The sequence below is a fragment of the Martes martes genome, assembly GCF_963455335.1.
Source record: "Martes martes genome assembly, chromosome: 16".
Lineage (NCBI taxonomy): Eukaryota > Metazoa > Chordata > Mammalia > Carnivora > Mustelidae > Martes > Martes martes.
This window is the reverse complement of record NC_137904.1, coordinates 20,733,957-20,750,430: the sequence shown is the minus strand read 5'-3', so window position 1 is coordinate 20,750,430 and position 16,474 is coordinate 20,733,957. Positions and strand designations below refer to the sequence as shown.

Genomic DNA, 16,474 nt, shown 5'->3' with positions numbered 1-16,474 from the left:
AATAAATAAATAAAATCTTAAAAAAAAAAAAGATAATCTGATGAGATCTACAAAAAAAAAAGAAAACCTACTAAAATAAGTGAGTTTTAGCAAGATTACAGGGTATAGTATCAATACACAAATATAAAATTTTGTTCTATATACTAGCAATGAAAGATCAAATATTGAATTTTAAAAAGCAGGAACTGGAGCACCTAGGTGGCTCAGTCAGTGAAGCACCTGCCTTTGGCTTAGGTCATGATCCCAGGGTCCTGGGATCGAGCCCCACATCAGGCTCCCTGCTCAGTGGCAAGCCTGCTTCTCCCTCTCCCTCTGCTGCTCCCCCTGCATGTGCTATCAAATGAATAAAATCTTTAAAAGAGTAAAAATAAAAAGAAAGTTACAAAACATCCAAAATTATGAAATAGAAATAAATCTGACTCAAGTGAAAAGACCTGGACACTTGCTGAAATTAAAGAATGACTTAATTACTAGATCTACCTTGTTCATGGATCAAAAGACTCAATATTAAAAGACACTTCACCGGGGCACCTGGCTCAGTCGGTTAAGTGGCTGCCTTTGGCTCAGGTCATGATCCCAGAGTCTTGGGATCAAGCCCCATATTGGGCTTCCTGCTCAGTGGAGAGCCTGCTTCTCCCTCTCCCTCTGCCTGCAGCTCTGCTTGTGCTCTCTGCATCTCACTGTCAAATAAATAAATAAAAATCTTAAAAAAAAAAAAAAAGACATTTCACCAAAGATACACAGATGGCAAATAAGCACATAAAAAGATGCTTAACTTCATTAGTCATTAGGAAAATACAAATAAAAAACACAATGAAGGGTGCCGACGTGGCTCAGTTGGTTAATCTCAGTTCAGGTCTTGATCTCAAGATTGTGAGTTCAAGCCTTGAGTTGGGCTCCTTGTTGGGTGTGGAGCCTGCTTAGAAGAAAACAAAACAAAACAAAACAAACCACAACACAATGAGATGCCAATATACACCTTTAAGAATGGGAAAATTAAAGACTGACCATACATGTGCTGGAGAGAATGTGGACAAAGAAAAACAGCTTTCAAACACTGCTGGTGGAAATATAAAATGGTAAAATCACTTTGAAGAACAGTTTGACAGTTTCTTTTAAAAAGCTAAGTATACACCTATCATACTATACAACCATTCCACTTCTACTTATCCACAAAAAAAGGGAAATACATGCCCACATAAAGACTTGTACACAAACATTCACAGCAGCTTTATTTGTAACAGACAAAAACTGGAAACAACCAAATTGTCCAACAGTAGGTGAATAAACAAATTGTGGTATATCGTAACAATGGCATATTTCTCAGCAATAAAAGGAATGAACTGATACATGCGACATGAATGAATCTCAGAACAATTATGCTGAAAGAAGCCAGATACACCATCTAAAGACACAGAATACACACTATATGATTCCATTTATATCAAACTCTAAAAAATGCAAACTAATATAACAGAAAGCAGATTAAAGCTTGATCAGGAATGGAGGAGGGCGAATAACAAAGGACAACAGACACTTGTGAGGGTGAAGGCTACACTATCTTCGTTATGATGATGGTTTCACAGGTATATACACATGCTAAAACTTATCAAACTGTATAGTTTCGTACATGCACCTTATATGTCAACTGTACCTCAATAAAGCTGGAGGGTTTTTTAAAGAGTTGTACCTTTCAGAAATTTATAGGCAAGTACACAAGAGTATTTTTCCTGTTTTACATGCAAGATTATGTATCTTGGTATGTTCTTCCTTTTCTCAGTTAACATATGCAGACATTTTTCTGTATTAGCAGAAATGGTTTATCTCATTTTCGTACATAGTAAGGATGTACCATGACTGATGGGCATGTAGCTTATTTCTAATCTGCTATCATAATGCTGAAGTGGACATATTCTGCATATATTTGTGAGCATATATACACACAAGCAAAGGATGCATGTGTTTAAAACTTTCATTTATGTTGTCAGATAATCCTCTAAAAAACCTGTCTCAGGGCACCTCGCTGGCTCAGTTGACAGAGCATGTGACTCTTGATCTCAGGGTTTTAAGTTCGAGCTCCATGCCGTGTGTAGAGATTACTTAAAAATAAAATTTAAAAAAAAGAAAAAAAGTCACAGAATCTACATCAAACTGTTGAAATCAATAAATCAAGAAGGCCATGGAATACAAGATAATATCAATAGTCAAAATTAAGTAGCTACAATATGAAAATGAAAAAATTTAAATACTATTTAAAACAACATCAAAAAATTTAAAAAACTAGGAGTAAGGCCAACAAAAGGCATCAGACTGCTATAAAGAAAATTACAAAACATTACTGAAAAAAGCATTAATGATCTAAAGAAATGGAGGACTATACTATGTTCATAGATCAAAAAGACGTAATTGTGTGAAGATACTAATTCCTCCCAAATCTACTTATGGAATAAAGTGCTTATCAAAATCCCAGCAGGTTTTGTTGTTGCTGTTTTACTACTGAAATGGATAAGCCAATTCTAAAAAATATATGGAAATGCTAAGAGCCAAGAATAACCCATGCAATCTTGAAGAACAAAAAGCTAGAGGACTCATGTCACCAGATATCGAACACAGATTTGCGGTGGCACCAAGACAAATAGACCAATGAAACAATATGTGGCGCTGGCTCTTCTGAATATCTACACAGGAAAGTATTTTTTTTTAAACATCTTCCTACTACCATATACAAAACAAATCCTAGATGATTCTAGATCTAGATATGCTAGGTCAAACAATGCTTCCAGAAAAATAAAAGATTAATGATCTCGGGGTCTGCAAATATTTCTTAAATAAAATATACAAAACACTTACCTTAAAAGAAAATATGGATAAATTAGGCTACATTAAAATTAAGATGTTTGTCAAGACACCAAGATAATGAAAAAGCAGGGCATAGAAATACAGAATTGCAGTAACAACTCCAAAAACATTCTCTATTCCTAATATACAAAAATTTCCTACAAATCAATAAGAAAATGACAACTCAACAGAAAAACAGGCAAAAGTGGGTATTTAACAAAAGAGGATATCCAAACATCCAGAAGACATACTTTGGTGTTCAGTCTCTTTAGTCATCAGGAAATTGCCAATTAAATCCAGGATGAGATTCCACAACATAACCACCAAAAGCCTACAACTAAATGCCAGTGAGGATGTATAGCAACTAAGATTCTCATACATTGCCAGCAGGACTGCAAAACAGCACAACTACTTTGGAAAACTGTCTTGCGATTATCCATGAAAGCTGAACATATATATTCCCCGCAACCCAGTAATTTCATTCTCAGGTATATACACAACACTGATGCATATATGTATACGCCAAAAGTTATGTACCAGAATGTCCATAATATCATTATTGGTAACCTCCCAAAATGGAAAATAATCCAGTGTCCATCCAGAGAATACACAGTGGCATACTAACAGAACAGAAGGCTATATAGCCATGAAAACACCATTATTATAGGCAACATGGAGGGACAGCACATAATATTGAAGGGGAAAAACGCTGTATGATTCCTTTTATATCAAGTTCAAAAACAGGCAAAACTAACTGATGGCAATGATCAGGAGATTGGTTTCAGTTGCAGGAATAAGGGGGTAATTACAGACTAAGAAGGGGACATGAGAGAGTCTTCTGGGATGCTGGTCTTGTTCTAGATCTTGATGTGAGTGATGCTTAAACAGTGTATTCCCTTTGTGGGAATTTACTAAGCTGTATGCTTCTCAAGTATTTTCTTTATAGTTGAATATAAAACTTAAGCGAATGACAAAAATGACAATGTTTCTCTACATCCTCACAACAGATTATTCTATAAATCTTATCTTTGCCAATTAACAATTATAATCTTTACCTAGGCAAAATTAATATCTCCTAAATGTTCTGGCTTACATCTTAATGAAGAACAAGGCTTAGTGGGGAAAAAATGCTCTTTAGTTCCCAGAATTCCATTAAAAGCAAATTCTGAGGGAACTCTGCACTTATGGTGGCCTGATATCCTGGCTACAAATGTGCTATTAATAGGAAAGAAGCCTTAGGTGCTGTAATAAGCCCTATCCCAAACCTAGAACCATCAGGAATTAAAACGGAAAAGAAAGTGTCTGGGGGAAGACCTAGAAACAAGCAATATACAATGGAAGCACGAGTACCAGGAGTTTCAGCGTCAACAGGAAGATTGGTCAGTTGTAGCTTTATTAGTAGCCCCTGGATAGGATTCATACTGCCCAGGTTGTGCAAGGACACACTCTTACTTCAATTATGAAAGAAGTAAATGTCCAAAAAGCAATGCACTTTTTTTTTTTAAGATTTTATTTATTTATTTGACAGACAGAGATCACAAGCAGGCAGAGAAGCAGGCAGAGAAAGAGGAGGAAGCAGGCTTCCCGCTGAGCAGAGAGCCCCACGCAGGGCTCAATCCCAGGACCCTGGGACCACAACCTGAGCGGAAGGCAGAGGCTTTAACCCACTGAGCCAGCCAGGTGCCCCAAGCAATGCACTCTTTAAGAAAAACAACTTTCAGCCCTGCCTTACACATAACAGAATGCCAACCTAGTGTTTCCCCGAAGTGGTATAACTGAGATAGCACAGGGCCCATTTCTTAACATGCATATTACAGCTTCTGAAAAGGATGTATCAATGTACAATTGTATCAATTGTAAGATGATCTCAGAAATGTATTTTTTAAACAGTCACTTTAGAGGAAACATTTCAATGAAACATTAGGAGTTTTGATAAAGAGCAAAAAGAACAGCTTAATGGTTAAGAACATGGGCTCTGTAGTCATACAAACCCAACTCTGAATCCCGTTTGAACCACTTTGAACTGTTTGAACTAGCTGTGTGGCTTTCGCCAAGTTCAACTTTTCAGTTTTCCTATTTGCAAAATGCAGGTGACAACTCATCAAACTATTGAATATTTATGTGCTAGTTTATAGACACTGCTTAATAAAAGCACAGTGCTGGGGCACCTGGGTGGCTCAGCTAGTTAAGCCCCTGACTATGGCTCAGGTCATGGTCTCAGGATCCTGGAATTGAGCCCCATTTCTGGCTCCATGCTCAGTCGGGAGTCCTTGCCCCTCTGCCCCGTCCCCCCACATGCTTGTACTCTCTAGTAACAATCTTTAAAACTAAAAAAATAAGCACAGTGCCTGATACACAGACAATACTGAATGTTTGCTAAATATTAGTTGTTCTATCAACTACAGGATTAGTAACTCAACTGATACATAAAACTACATAAGGTTTGATTTTGCTTAGCCAATTGGATCCAGAATCACTTCCTCTAAAAGTTCACGATTCCTTTAATGACCCATCCTACAAGTTCACCAGTGACCCCCATTACTTGTTACAATATTCAAAACAAAGCAAGATTCATCTTCAAAATGCCATCTCAGCATGCTCACTCTCCTACTGTCCTAGGATTAACAGCAAAGCAGCTGATTTGGGATCTTACTAAACTCTCAAGTGGCATTTGTCTGAGGCAGAAGCCAAGTTAGATGTTCACATTTATTCCATCAAATTCCCTTTAAAAATAGCCTAACTTAAAATTCATTCTCATCTTCCTTGAAGAAGCAAAACCTAACTTTGGATATGTTTTTCAGCCACCAGTTCTAGAACCCAGGCGAGTCACAGACACATTTATTGGTGCTTCCAGCATTTTAAAAAACCTTTGGGTTTAAAACATTTTTTTTTAAAGCAAGCACTATTATAACTGGAACATACATTGCATTCAAATTGTAATGTTAACTCAAGTTTCTACTGAAACCAACTGATCCTCAAGCACTAAACGGAGCTGAAACGACTCCACCTTTTCAGACCAGATAGAATTGGGAGGGACAGTTCTTACAGGGCTGTCACCTTTCTGCAGTCTTCCTGGTTGCCTGTCTTCCATACTTTACAGGGATCTAAAAGACCTGTACCAGTCATCACAATACTTCCCCCAAGTGCCTTTAATGGCTTCTTTGGGTGGCAAGTTCTCTCTCCAAGACTGCCACATTCTTGAGCATGCTCATGGGATCCTGAGTTTGCTGAATACAAGTCCATCCACAGAGCCAACTAGAGACCCCTTTCACTAAACACATGCCTGTAACAACATAACTTGACAGAAATCATCTCCACAAGCCAGACTGTTCTGTAAAAACATTAGCCCCTGTTTGACTCAAGTCCAGGCACGTGTGCATTTGTGTTTAGTATGGGAGCAGACTGCAAAATCCTGAGTCCCCTTATCTTTAAAAATCTGATCGAATTTTAAGAATTCCTTCAGTTTTGGACCTTGATGCAGCACACTTTTGGCCACCTGGCTGCTGGAAAAAGAACCAATCAACCTGAAAACCTCTTGGACATAGCTCCACATCTCCACAACTATCTAATGGAATAGCAATACAAAAAAACCTTGTTTATCCTAATTATGGGCATACATATGTATTTTAATAAAATAAAAACTACTAGGGGAAAAAAAAGATAAAAACTACTAGGACACATCACTCTTCTGCTAATTTCTTAAGTCTTCACTACTGAGAATTAAGCCAGGGTATATTTTTGGTGTCAACATCTCATTTAGCAATGAGTCAAGTGTGGTGATAGAGCGGATACTCTCAGACACTGCTGACGGGACTGGGGGGCACTCTAAAAGTGGAACCACCCCTTTTGGAAGGAAATGAGCAGTATTTATCAGTTGAAAAGTATGTTCTCTCCCACAGGACATCTAGAAATGCAAATAATTAAGTGGAGACGGTTACAAAGGTATTTAATGCAGCACCATAATTTATAATAGCAAGTCTGGAAATAATCTGTCCAAAACGAGTCAACTGGTTTTAAAAAAAAAAAAGAAAGAAAAACCAGGAGTCCAACCATATTAGTCACTCAAATTAGATCTAAATGCCTGATACAGGATGGTCTATGGTGACTAAATACCTATACATACTGATGTAGACTATTTCTCGAAAGAACTATTTAACAATGAGGGTCTCTAGTAAGGGGGGTGGCTACATAGTTCTACCATGTGTACATGTACTACTGAGAATGGATGTAATTATTTTCTGTTCCTGCCACTGACCTTTCGAAGTGGTAGTAGGCGTAAATTTTACTTCAGCCTAAGGAAGATTATTCTGACACACACAGCCTTATTTGGTTGTACAGCCCAAATTCCATGCTAGAAAATGATACATAATTACACCTTGTGTGAGTAAGAGTTTGTACTTTAATGATTAAAATAAATACCGTGTTGCTACCTGGTTAAGAAGATAGGACTGGGAATGAATTGACTTGGGTGTTCTTACTCAGTGTTCTTCAACAACCAGGTTACCAGCAAAGAAAGAGGTTTTTTCTAAAAATACGTATCATCTTTGGGAAACACAAGTGATCTGTGGAAGAAGGGGGGGCGGATTTTCCACATTTAGGCAAACAATACTGTCAATGTGTTTGGACTAGAGTTTATTTTAGAAAGATAAAGGATGGAGGCGCAATAATATTTGGCATTTTTAATTTAGGTTTGTTTTATTTAAGTTTAATGTTAATTCCATGCTGTGTTTCAGTAAGAACAATACAGATTCTGTATCTGTGGCTCCAGTCAGATATCCAGTAGTACAAATTAGCTTCAAGTTACACATACTGAACAAAAGAGGTTGAGCGAGCGAAGGGGGGGGGCCCAAAGGGAAAGGGAAGGAGAAGAAACAAAGAATTGAACACGCATGCAGGCTTTTCCATACCACCTTCAATGCTAACCTGCTTTAGAGGGAGAGTATAAGTAGGCAAGAATGAGCAGCCACGGATTGTTGAACTGTTACCAGCACCATGCTTTTCAGCAACACTTCCGCAGAGTTTGAAACACTTTACAGCAAAACCATTACAATTCTCCAAACAATCTTTAACCACTTCAAGCTAACACCCAATTAATTTTAAACATTGGTATAAAATTCAATTTAAACAATTAGAAAAAGGAAAAATGATACCACAATGCCTCTATAGTGTGATTAACCTCTCTCTTAGATGCTTGCATCACCTAGAAGTCTAATGGCTTTCGAATGTAATTTCCATTTCTAATGGTGATCTTGCCACATCTGGCAGGAGACAATACAGTAATGCTGAAAAAGCCTCTATGCAGTCCTGTTAGTGTCTTAAAGAACCTAAAAGCTGGGACCAGTAAAATCCACAGAAATTCACTCTTGCCTTTAAGAACTTTTGAAAACTGTTTAAAAAAAAAAAAAAAAAAACCAACAGGGCAGGAACCTAAATTCTGAGACCAAATGTAAAAGTCAGATTTGGTGGTTCTCAGTGACAATGGGGGAATTTCCAATGGGAGTGGGATGGGAAGGAATGGGGTAGTCAGAGATGGTTTCTCTTGTTGGCTTTTATGTCTCACTGATTTTCATCTTCCACATCCTGCAGCGCTTCTTTATTCTGCTCTTCACCTGCAAAGAAGAACGAGTTAATTATTTTACACTGACTAAATTAGACTGTTGTAGTAACAAAGAAAGGTATCATTCCAAGCACAGACACCTTACATTTGCTACAACTGATACTAAACACAGACAGCCAAAGGACTTATACCATCCTTGACACCTGAGATGCCTAAGCCAAGAAGTGCTGCTGGATCAAGGTCCTGAATGGTCAATAGGATGAAAAAAAAAAACACCAATGCACAGTAAAACTATTTTTATGCTAAATAAGCTCTTAAAAGTAGACAGCCAAGGTAACCATATTGTTAAATGATTTTCAAGCTTTCAGGTATATCTTGGGTCAAAATACTCTTTCTCAATAACCTCACCTCTTTAAGAATCAAGGGTACTTATTAGGGTTTTTTTGGTAAAATCTACCCACAAGCTCCACGTGAAATGCTTCAGTAGAGAAATGAGCAGTAAGATGCTCCGAAGAAGTTCTACAATTTAGAGGGAGGGTTCTGCTTTTTTAAGTGAGTTTACGTTTTGTATCTTAGCCAGTCACACCAAACCATAAACCAAGTTTCTTACTCCAGAGTGAAAGAGCATGCTCAAAGTAAACCAGACCGCTGAGGTTATTAAAGAAGGGCATTTGGACCAGTTCTCTCATGCCGGTTTTTCTTTTCCCTTAAAACATGATGATTGGCCTGAGGAATCTGAACTGCACTATGACATGCAACAGAAAGCCAGCCTATTCACTGGAGAATCATCTACCTATTAAAAAGCATTAAGTCAGCCAGCCATAATAAAGCATGCAGGCTTTTGCTAAAAAATAACGAAAGAGGTAAAGTTACATTCTTTTGTGCTTTAACAAATCACTACAATTCCTACATAGTTAACAGTTTGAATCAAAATAGATAAACAGTTAACTAATCCAACAATCATTTCGGTTCAGACAATCCATCCATTGATATTGCTTGTTAATTAGGATGGACAAGTGACACTAAGACTGGGTGCCTACCAACATAAAGCATTTAACCTGAGGAGTACTTTTTAAGCAGTCTGAAAGACCTTGATACGATAAAACAATGCTGTTACGGCAACAAGGATTAGGTAAGCATAGTTTAGACACTTTAAATTTTCTTCTCTGACCAAAATGTTTGATACTGAAATGTAACTCTTTTTAAAAAGTTCTTAAGGTGGGGTGCCTGGGTGGCTCAGTGGGTTAGGCCTCTGCCTTTGGCTCAGGTCATGATCTCAGGGTCTTGGGATGGAGCCCTGCATCAGGCTCTCTGCGCAGCAGGGAGCCTGCTTCCCGCTCTCTCTATGCCTGCCTGTCTGCCTACTTGTGATCTGTCTGTGTCAAATAAATAAATAAAATCTTAAAAAAAAAAAGTTCTTAAGGCACATAAAGAGTTTTGACTCATATATATAGAAAAAGACATGCAAAGACAGACCAAAAAAACCATTTACAGAGGAAAGAAATGATGCACCACCCAATGATTCCCAAAATAATGTATTCAAACTCAGGAAATGATAGGAACATTCCCGCTCATTTTTAACAGCAATACACTGCCAAAATATGGCAACAAACAACAAACAACAGAGCACACTCTAATTCACTTATAAGCAACCATTAGATTTGCCAAAAGTTCCAAGTAACTTTGGCATAAATACTGTCAGACGAGTCACACCCAACCAGAGGTAGACAGGGACAGCAGATCATAAATGTCTTAGAAGGTTTCACATCCTAGAATATAGAACAGGCAGTTTTGTAAGCAAAAGGGATGATGATATATGCAGGCATGATTAGTGAAGAACCAAAACGAAAAAGCAGAATTTGCTGTGCCATGATAATGACTTACAAAGTAGAGTTTTTAGGAAAGGAAGAGTTGGATTATCCTTTAGGAATCTATATTGCAAGGAAAAAGGGAGGGAGAACAATCATATGAAAGCAACATTACAAGAAAAACAAACCGAGAGAGCAGGACGAAAGAAAACATCAATGATTTAGGAGAGTCAGATTTGGGTCTTTTTACTTTGTATACACTTCACTCTACAAAGTATCTGTTTCTTTTACCTTTAAAAGGATGAAATAATATCCTCTTAAAAGGTATACAGAAAGGGGGGTGTTTCTTTGGACAGATATTTCTTTGCCCACTGTTTCCTGATTTGGGGGGAAGAAGGGGACAGGAAGAGAACACACATTTCCTTTCTATGGACTTGTTTATGAAATAGTCCTCTGAAAACAGGTTAAGAGAAAAGGACTGAAATCACTTGATGAGAAAAAGTGGTAATGTTTATAAAGATGTTCCAACACAGACAGAAGTGAACATATTCTGCAGTTAAAAAAAAAAAAAAAAACATGAAAACATCTCAGTAAAAGCTCGGGAATCGCATACACATTTCTTCCTTTAGAAACCCTTAATTCAAGTGTTTTTTTTTTTAACACCATTTTCCATAATAAAATTTAAAAAGGAGAAAACTATCTAAATAATGCTCAACTAAATCCAATATCCTGGGAAATTGCCAATTCCATGACTGCAATTTTGCACAGATTCTAAGTCACAAAACCAAAGTTAATAAAACATGTAATATTATACTTTTTAGGAAAAATGGCAAATAAATGACTAGTACCCACAATTTGTAAATTCAGATAATTTGTTAATTTTACTAAAATGTCCAAAGACTACTTGAATTTTTCACTGTTAAACTTGTTTCATTATTTCAAATATTTTATCGCCAAAGTTCTTAAATGAAAATTAGTCTGTTTCAACCAAATTTAATAAACAGTGTTAAGAACTGAAGCAAGTGGATTTTACTAGATTTAAATAAAACTTAGGATTAAAGAAAAATCTATGTAATAAAACATCTCTGGTACAAAGAACCTTGGCAACTATGTAAAGTAGTTTCAAGAAAATATCCTATTGCAGAAGGCAATCTATTTCATAAAATGTTTGATAACCCCCCCCCCAAAAAAAAGGAATTATCTTTGGCTCTATGTAAAAACAAAATGACATATAGTTTACTTTAATTACTGGTTACCAGTGATAAATAAGAATAATATTAGAAAATATAAAAATATATTTCCATTTAACTTTATTATCTAGCAAGCTTAGTCACAAAAGTTGGAATGAACTGTCCAAAAAAAAAAAGGCAGGGTTGCAACCCAGGTCATCATCTTTGTTATTTCACCCTCAGAAAAATAAATGCTCCCAGAGGTCAGAGGGGTATATACCTTACTTTAGGTCAATACCGCTTACCAAACTCTCCATATGTTTTCCTTTTATTCCCTCAAACAGGCAGAGAGATATTAGTCTTCTCTGAGCTGAGGGTGACTATGAAGAGTCCATAGCTGTTTGGCCATTCTTCTGAGTAGTTATGGTTTAGAATACAACAGAATGTTAAAGCTGGAAGGAACCTAAAGTCATTAGTTCAGAGATAGTAAATTGGTTTTCAGTCCCACAGACTGGCAGTGGTTGCCTAAGTGCTGTGCTGGAAAGTAATCTGTGGCTCCATCTGGCTTTGTTCCTAAGTGTGGAAGTAGGTCTCATATGCCACGTATCTTAAGCCAACCCTAGTCAACTATCTAAATATTTCATAAAGCTAGTTAGATTTAGAGCTGAGTCACCTAATTCTCACTTCAGTACCTAAGGAAGTCTAAAATCTGACTCTATCCTTCCAGAGTAAGGAAACTTACAATACACATGCCCAGAAAACCCATTTTCAGATGTACATTTACGAAGTATAATGCTTCCGGCGTGCCTGGGTGGCTCAGTGGGTTAAGCCGCTGCCTTCGGCTCAGGTCATGATCTCAGGGTCCTGGGATCGAGTCCCGCATCGGGCTCTCTGCTTGGCAGGGAGCCTGCTTCCCTCTCTCTCTCTCTGCCTGCCTCTGTCTACTATGATCTCTCTCTGTCAAATAAATAAATAAATATTTAAAAAAAAAAAAAAGAAGTATAATGCTTCCAAAGACAGTCCAGCATGCTGGCTTAACCAACACACATAGCTAGCCTCAAGCAATGCAACATATGCTTCAGTCTGGGTAATACACTCTTAAAGGGGGGCACCTGGGTGGCTCAGTGGGTTAAGCCTCTGCCTTTGGATCGGGTCATAATCTCAGGGTCCTGGGATCGAGCCCACATCGGGCTCTCTGCTGAGCGGGGAGCCTGCTTCTCACCACCCCCCGCCGCCTGCCTCTCTGCCTACTTGTGATCTCTTTGTCAAATAAATAAATAAATAAAATCTTTTAAAAAAAAATCAACAATTATGATAAATTTGGGCATTTAAAATAAGTATTAACCCCCATCACAAGACTAAGTTTTGTAAAATACTACTTATATTTAAAAATAAACAATAACAACAGGGCCTATACCAGACCTCTTAAATAAGGACTAAGAGCAGGACATTCCATTTGCTCTATAAAATCCAGACACAAAGAATTTCCTTTAAAGATTTCCACAGAGGGGCGCCTGGGTGGCTCAGTGAGTTAAAGCCTCTGCCTTCGGCTCAGGTCATGATCCCAGGGTCCTGGGATTGAGCCCCACATCGGGCTGTCTGCTCAGCAGGGAGCCTGCTTCCTCCTCTCTCTGCCTGCTTCTCTACCCACTTGTGAACTCTGTCTGTCAAATAAATAAATAAAATCTTAAAAAAAAAAAAAAAAGATTTCCACAGAGAAGCTGATTCATAAATATTTACTGACACCATCTAGTTTTAACCTGAGGATACCAGTCACCCGAAGCAGTAATCATGACATGCAATTACGCAGATCCCTAAAATTTAATCTGAGAAAGATAAAATGAGATGGTTCCTGCCTCCAACTTCCAAAACAGTGAGAGAAGCAAACTAAGTTTAGCAAACATTAGAGACAAAATTTTTTTAAATCTTCAAATATTAAAAAAAGAGTCCCCTTTCCAAACAAGTCTTTTACATTATCATCGTACAGCCCCAAACGGAAAACTGTACTTTGAGATCATCTGCTGTAAAGGCAGTATTAAAATTTGATAGTCTGGAGGACAGGCTGAGTCTAAACTATAGCTTAATGTGAAGAAATACCAAGGAAATCCTAAAAGTAAAAAGACCCAACAACTGAAAGAGATGCATTTAACGTCCGAGTTTCCTTACCATCACCCTGCATGTCTGAAGTCCATAGTGTCAGATTATCACGTAACAACTGCATGATAAGTGTAGAGTCCTTATAGCTTTCTTCACTCAGCGTATCCAGTTCTGCAATTGCATCATCAAAAGCTGCTTTTGCCAACCTAAAAGTATTTACATAAATATATTACAAAAATAAGCCCTTTAAAAACAGAAATGACATGTTAGAAATCAATCTTTTTCTTAAGTTATCCTGTAGTATGTTAATAGTGACACTGAGTATCTTGGGTTTAAATACTGAAATAAAGGAAAAACAGATACAACTTATGAAAACTATTTAATTTTGTAACCTAGCAAATTGGGAGGCAATAAAATTTTTGGAGCACCACTACTACTACTACTTTTAAAAAACAAAACAAAAAACACTCCCAATGTGGAGCTCAAACTCATGACCTCAAGATCAAGAGTTGCATACTCTACCAACTGACCCAGGCAAGCACCCTAGAGCACCATTTCTTACTAGGCTTTTGACAAGCCTATCAGCAAACAGAATACACAAACCAAATTCTATCCTGAACCACTACCAAAATATATGAATAATAAAGCATTACCAAGTTCTAGTCAACAGCTCACTTATTTAATAAAATTTTAAGGTATAAAGATGAAATGTTGAACAGCTCAGTTTAATTCCAAAGACTTTAATGCTAACAGAAGCAAAAAAAAGGGAGGGGGTATAGAACCCACAGAAATGTGGTATATAAGCCATTTTACCAGAATTTAAAAGCAACAAAATAAACATTTACTGGGTATGGTGCATGATGTACACCAAGTGATGCAGGACACTAGTGGAGAAACAGAAGAAAGGAAAGAAACACTCTCAGTCCACAATGAACATCTAGGAATAGAGGACTGATACACGAAACTATTATAAAACAAGTATGAAGTGCTACTCTGGAGAAAGTACTTAAGAAACCCTAGAGAATGAGTAAATCAGGAAGTCAAATACGAACTCATCCAAAAGGGAAGGAAAAGATCATGAATGGAATGCTAAAAATTAAAATAAATGCATAGGGGTGCCTGGATGGCTCAGTTGGTTAAAGCGTCTGCCTTTGGCTCAGGTCATGATCCCAGGGTCTTGGGATCGATCCCCCCATTGGGCTCCCTGGCCAGTGAGGACCCTGCTTCTCCTTCTCCCTCTACTGCTCACCCTGCTTATGTTCTGTCAAATAAATAAATAAAAATCTTTAAAAAATAAGTAAGTTAAGCAAATGCTTAAGAGCAAAGGGATGGAGAAGACTTAAATCAAAGTGATGGAGAGCTACACTGGAGAATGACAATGAAAGATCTAATCAATACTATTAGCCGAACAGATAGCTCTAACTTCAGACCTGTACCTCTTTGGACAAACTCAACTAGGAATTTACAATGTTTTTAGATGAATAAATAATGGTCTGCATCCACCTTATATCAGAAAAATCTCTTTCATGGAGTATCTGGCTCCTATATACTCAAGAAGACTATATACATTATTCCAATTATATGAGGAAACTAAAATAGGCAAATTCACAAAAACAGAAAGTAGAGATTAGTGGGGGCAGGGGTGGGGAGATCTAGAGAATTACTAGGTAGTGGTTAGTTTGTTTCACGTGAAAAAGTTTTAGAAATACCTTCATGGTGGCAATTACACAATATTGTGGGTGTATTCAATGCCATTCAACTGTATAACTTAAAAATGGTTAGAATGAGGGCTGCCTGGGTGGCTCAGTTAAGTGGATTTCTGTCAACTGAGCTGATTTTTTATTTCGGCTCAGGTCATGATCAGGGTCTTGGGATCAAGTCCCACGTCTAACTCTACGCTCAGCAGGGAGTCTGCTAGATTCTCTCCCTCTGTCCCCCCATTTACTCACTCTATAATAAATCCTTTTTAGAAATGGTTAGAATGATAAACCTCATGTTATAGTTTACAATAATTTTTTTTCAAGTAAAAAGCTATGTACATAAAGCTATCCTTTAAAATTTCTATCTGTATCAAAAAATTGGGAATAACCTAAAATATAAATGGGGGAATCAACATACAAAGATGGAGAACTGCTCATATTAAAATAGAAAACATAAAATACACACACTAAGAGCCTAACTATATGAACATGCCTACAAAGACTAAAAGCTAATATTAAAAAAAAAAGTCTATTGTAATTCCACTCTCCCACTAACAAGTTTAAAATTCAACCTACCAACAAATATTTTCCCTGTCAACATAATCCAAAACTGCTATCCTAGTGAACTGAGATAGGGTTGGTCTTAAAATCATCCAAAGCAGTTTCATTAAGAGCTAAAAGAATTCTGTTACATGGCCAACGCTGCAAAGGCAATCCCAGGAAACAAGACAATTCTCTTTTGTAACTTTTTTCACTTTCACAGTGAGAGCTTCTGTTTCTCTTCCATGACTTACCTGCAGGCACGGTCGGGGGAATTAAGAATTTCATAGTAGAATACGGAAAAGTTGAGAGCAAGACCTAAGCGAATTGGATGCGTTGGTGGAAGTTCTGTCATTGCAATATCACTAGCAGCTTTATAAGCCACTAGGCTGTTCTCCGCAGCTTCCTTCCTGTCATTTCCTGTGGCAAATTCAGCCAGATACCTGTGGTAGTCCCCTTTCCTAAAACAAAACAAAATAAAAGAAACAGAATTAGGAAAAATACTTTTTAAATGAAAGTAAACTTAAAATTTTGTAGTCTGTAAAGTGAAATGTGACAGAAATATATTTAATAATTAACATGGATACTTCAATAATTTCACAAAGTCTCTTTCAGCAAAGACTGACTATTCAGTTTTCCTCCTCAGAGTTCAGAATACCAAATATAAGCAAAAACCTAGTGAAATTAACTGCAAAGCCTCAAAAATCAGTATGTTTTTCACTGGCTAAAATTAAACACAAAAAAGTGGTTCCAAAAAAAAATGGC

General features: G+C 37.2%; 1 protein-coding gene across 3 annotated transcripts in view; it reads right to left on the bottom strand.

Moving 5' to 3' along the window:
* Nucleotides 1-7,507: 7,507 nt before the first annotated feature.
* YWHAE (tyrosine 3-monooxygenase/tryptophan 5-monooxygenase activation protein epsilon) overlaps nt 7,508-16,474 on the bottom strand; it is a gene marked incomplete at its 3' end in the record, with an annotated part of 58,608 nt that continues 49,641 nt past the window's right edge. The window contains exons 4-7 of one of the 3 annotated variants that reach the window (XM_080825901.1): nt 15,964-16,170; nt 13,539-13,675; nt 10,280-10,326; nt 7,508-8,447 (exon numbers count right to left, since the gene is read on the bottom strand). In XM_080825901.1, the coding sequence (XP_080682027.1) occupies nt 10,319-10,326; nt 13,539-13,675; nt 15,964-16,170 (352 nt within the window). Of the gene's footprint in view, nt 8,448-10,279; nt 10,327-13,479; nt 13,676-15,963; nt 16,171-16,474 lie in introns of those variants that run through there. The other 2 variants (XM_080825900.1, XM_080825899.1) reach the window with 2 other exon arrangements.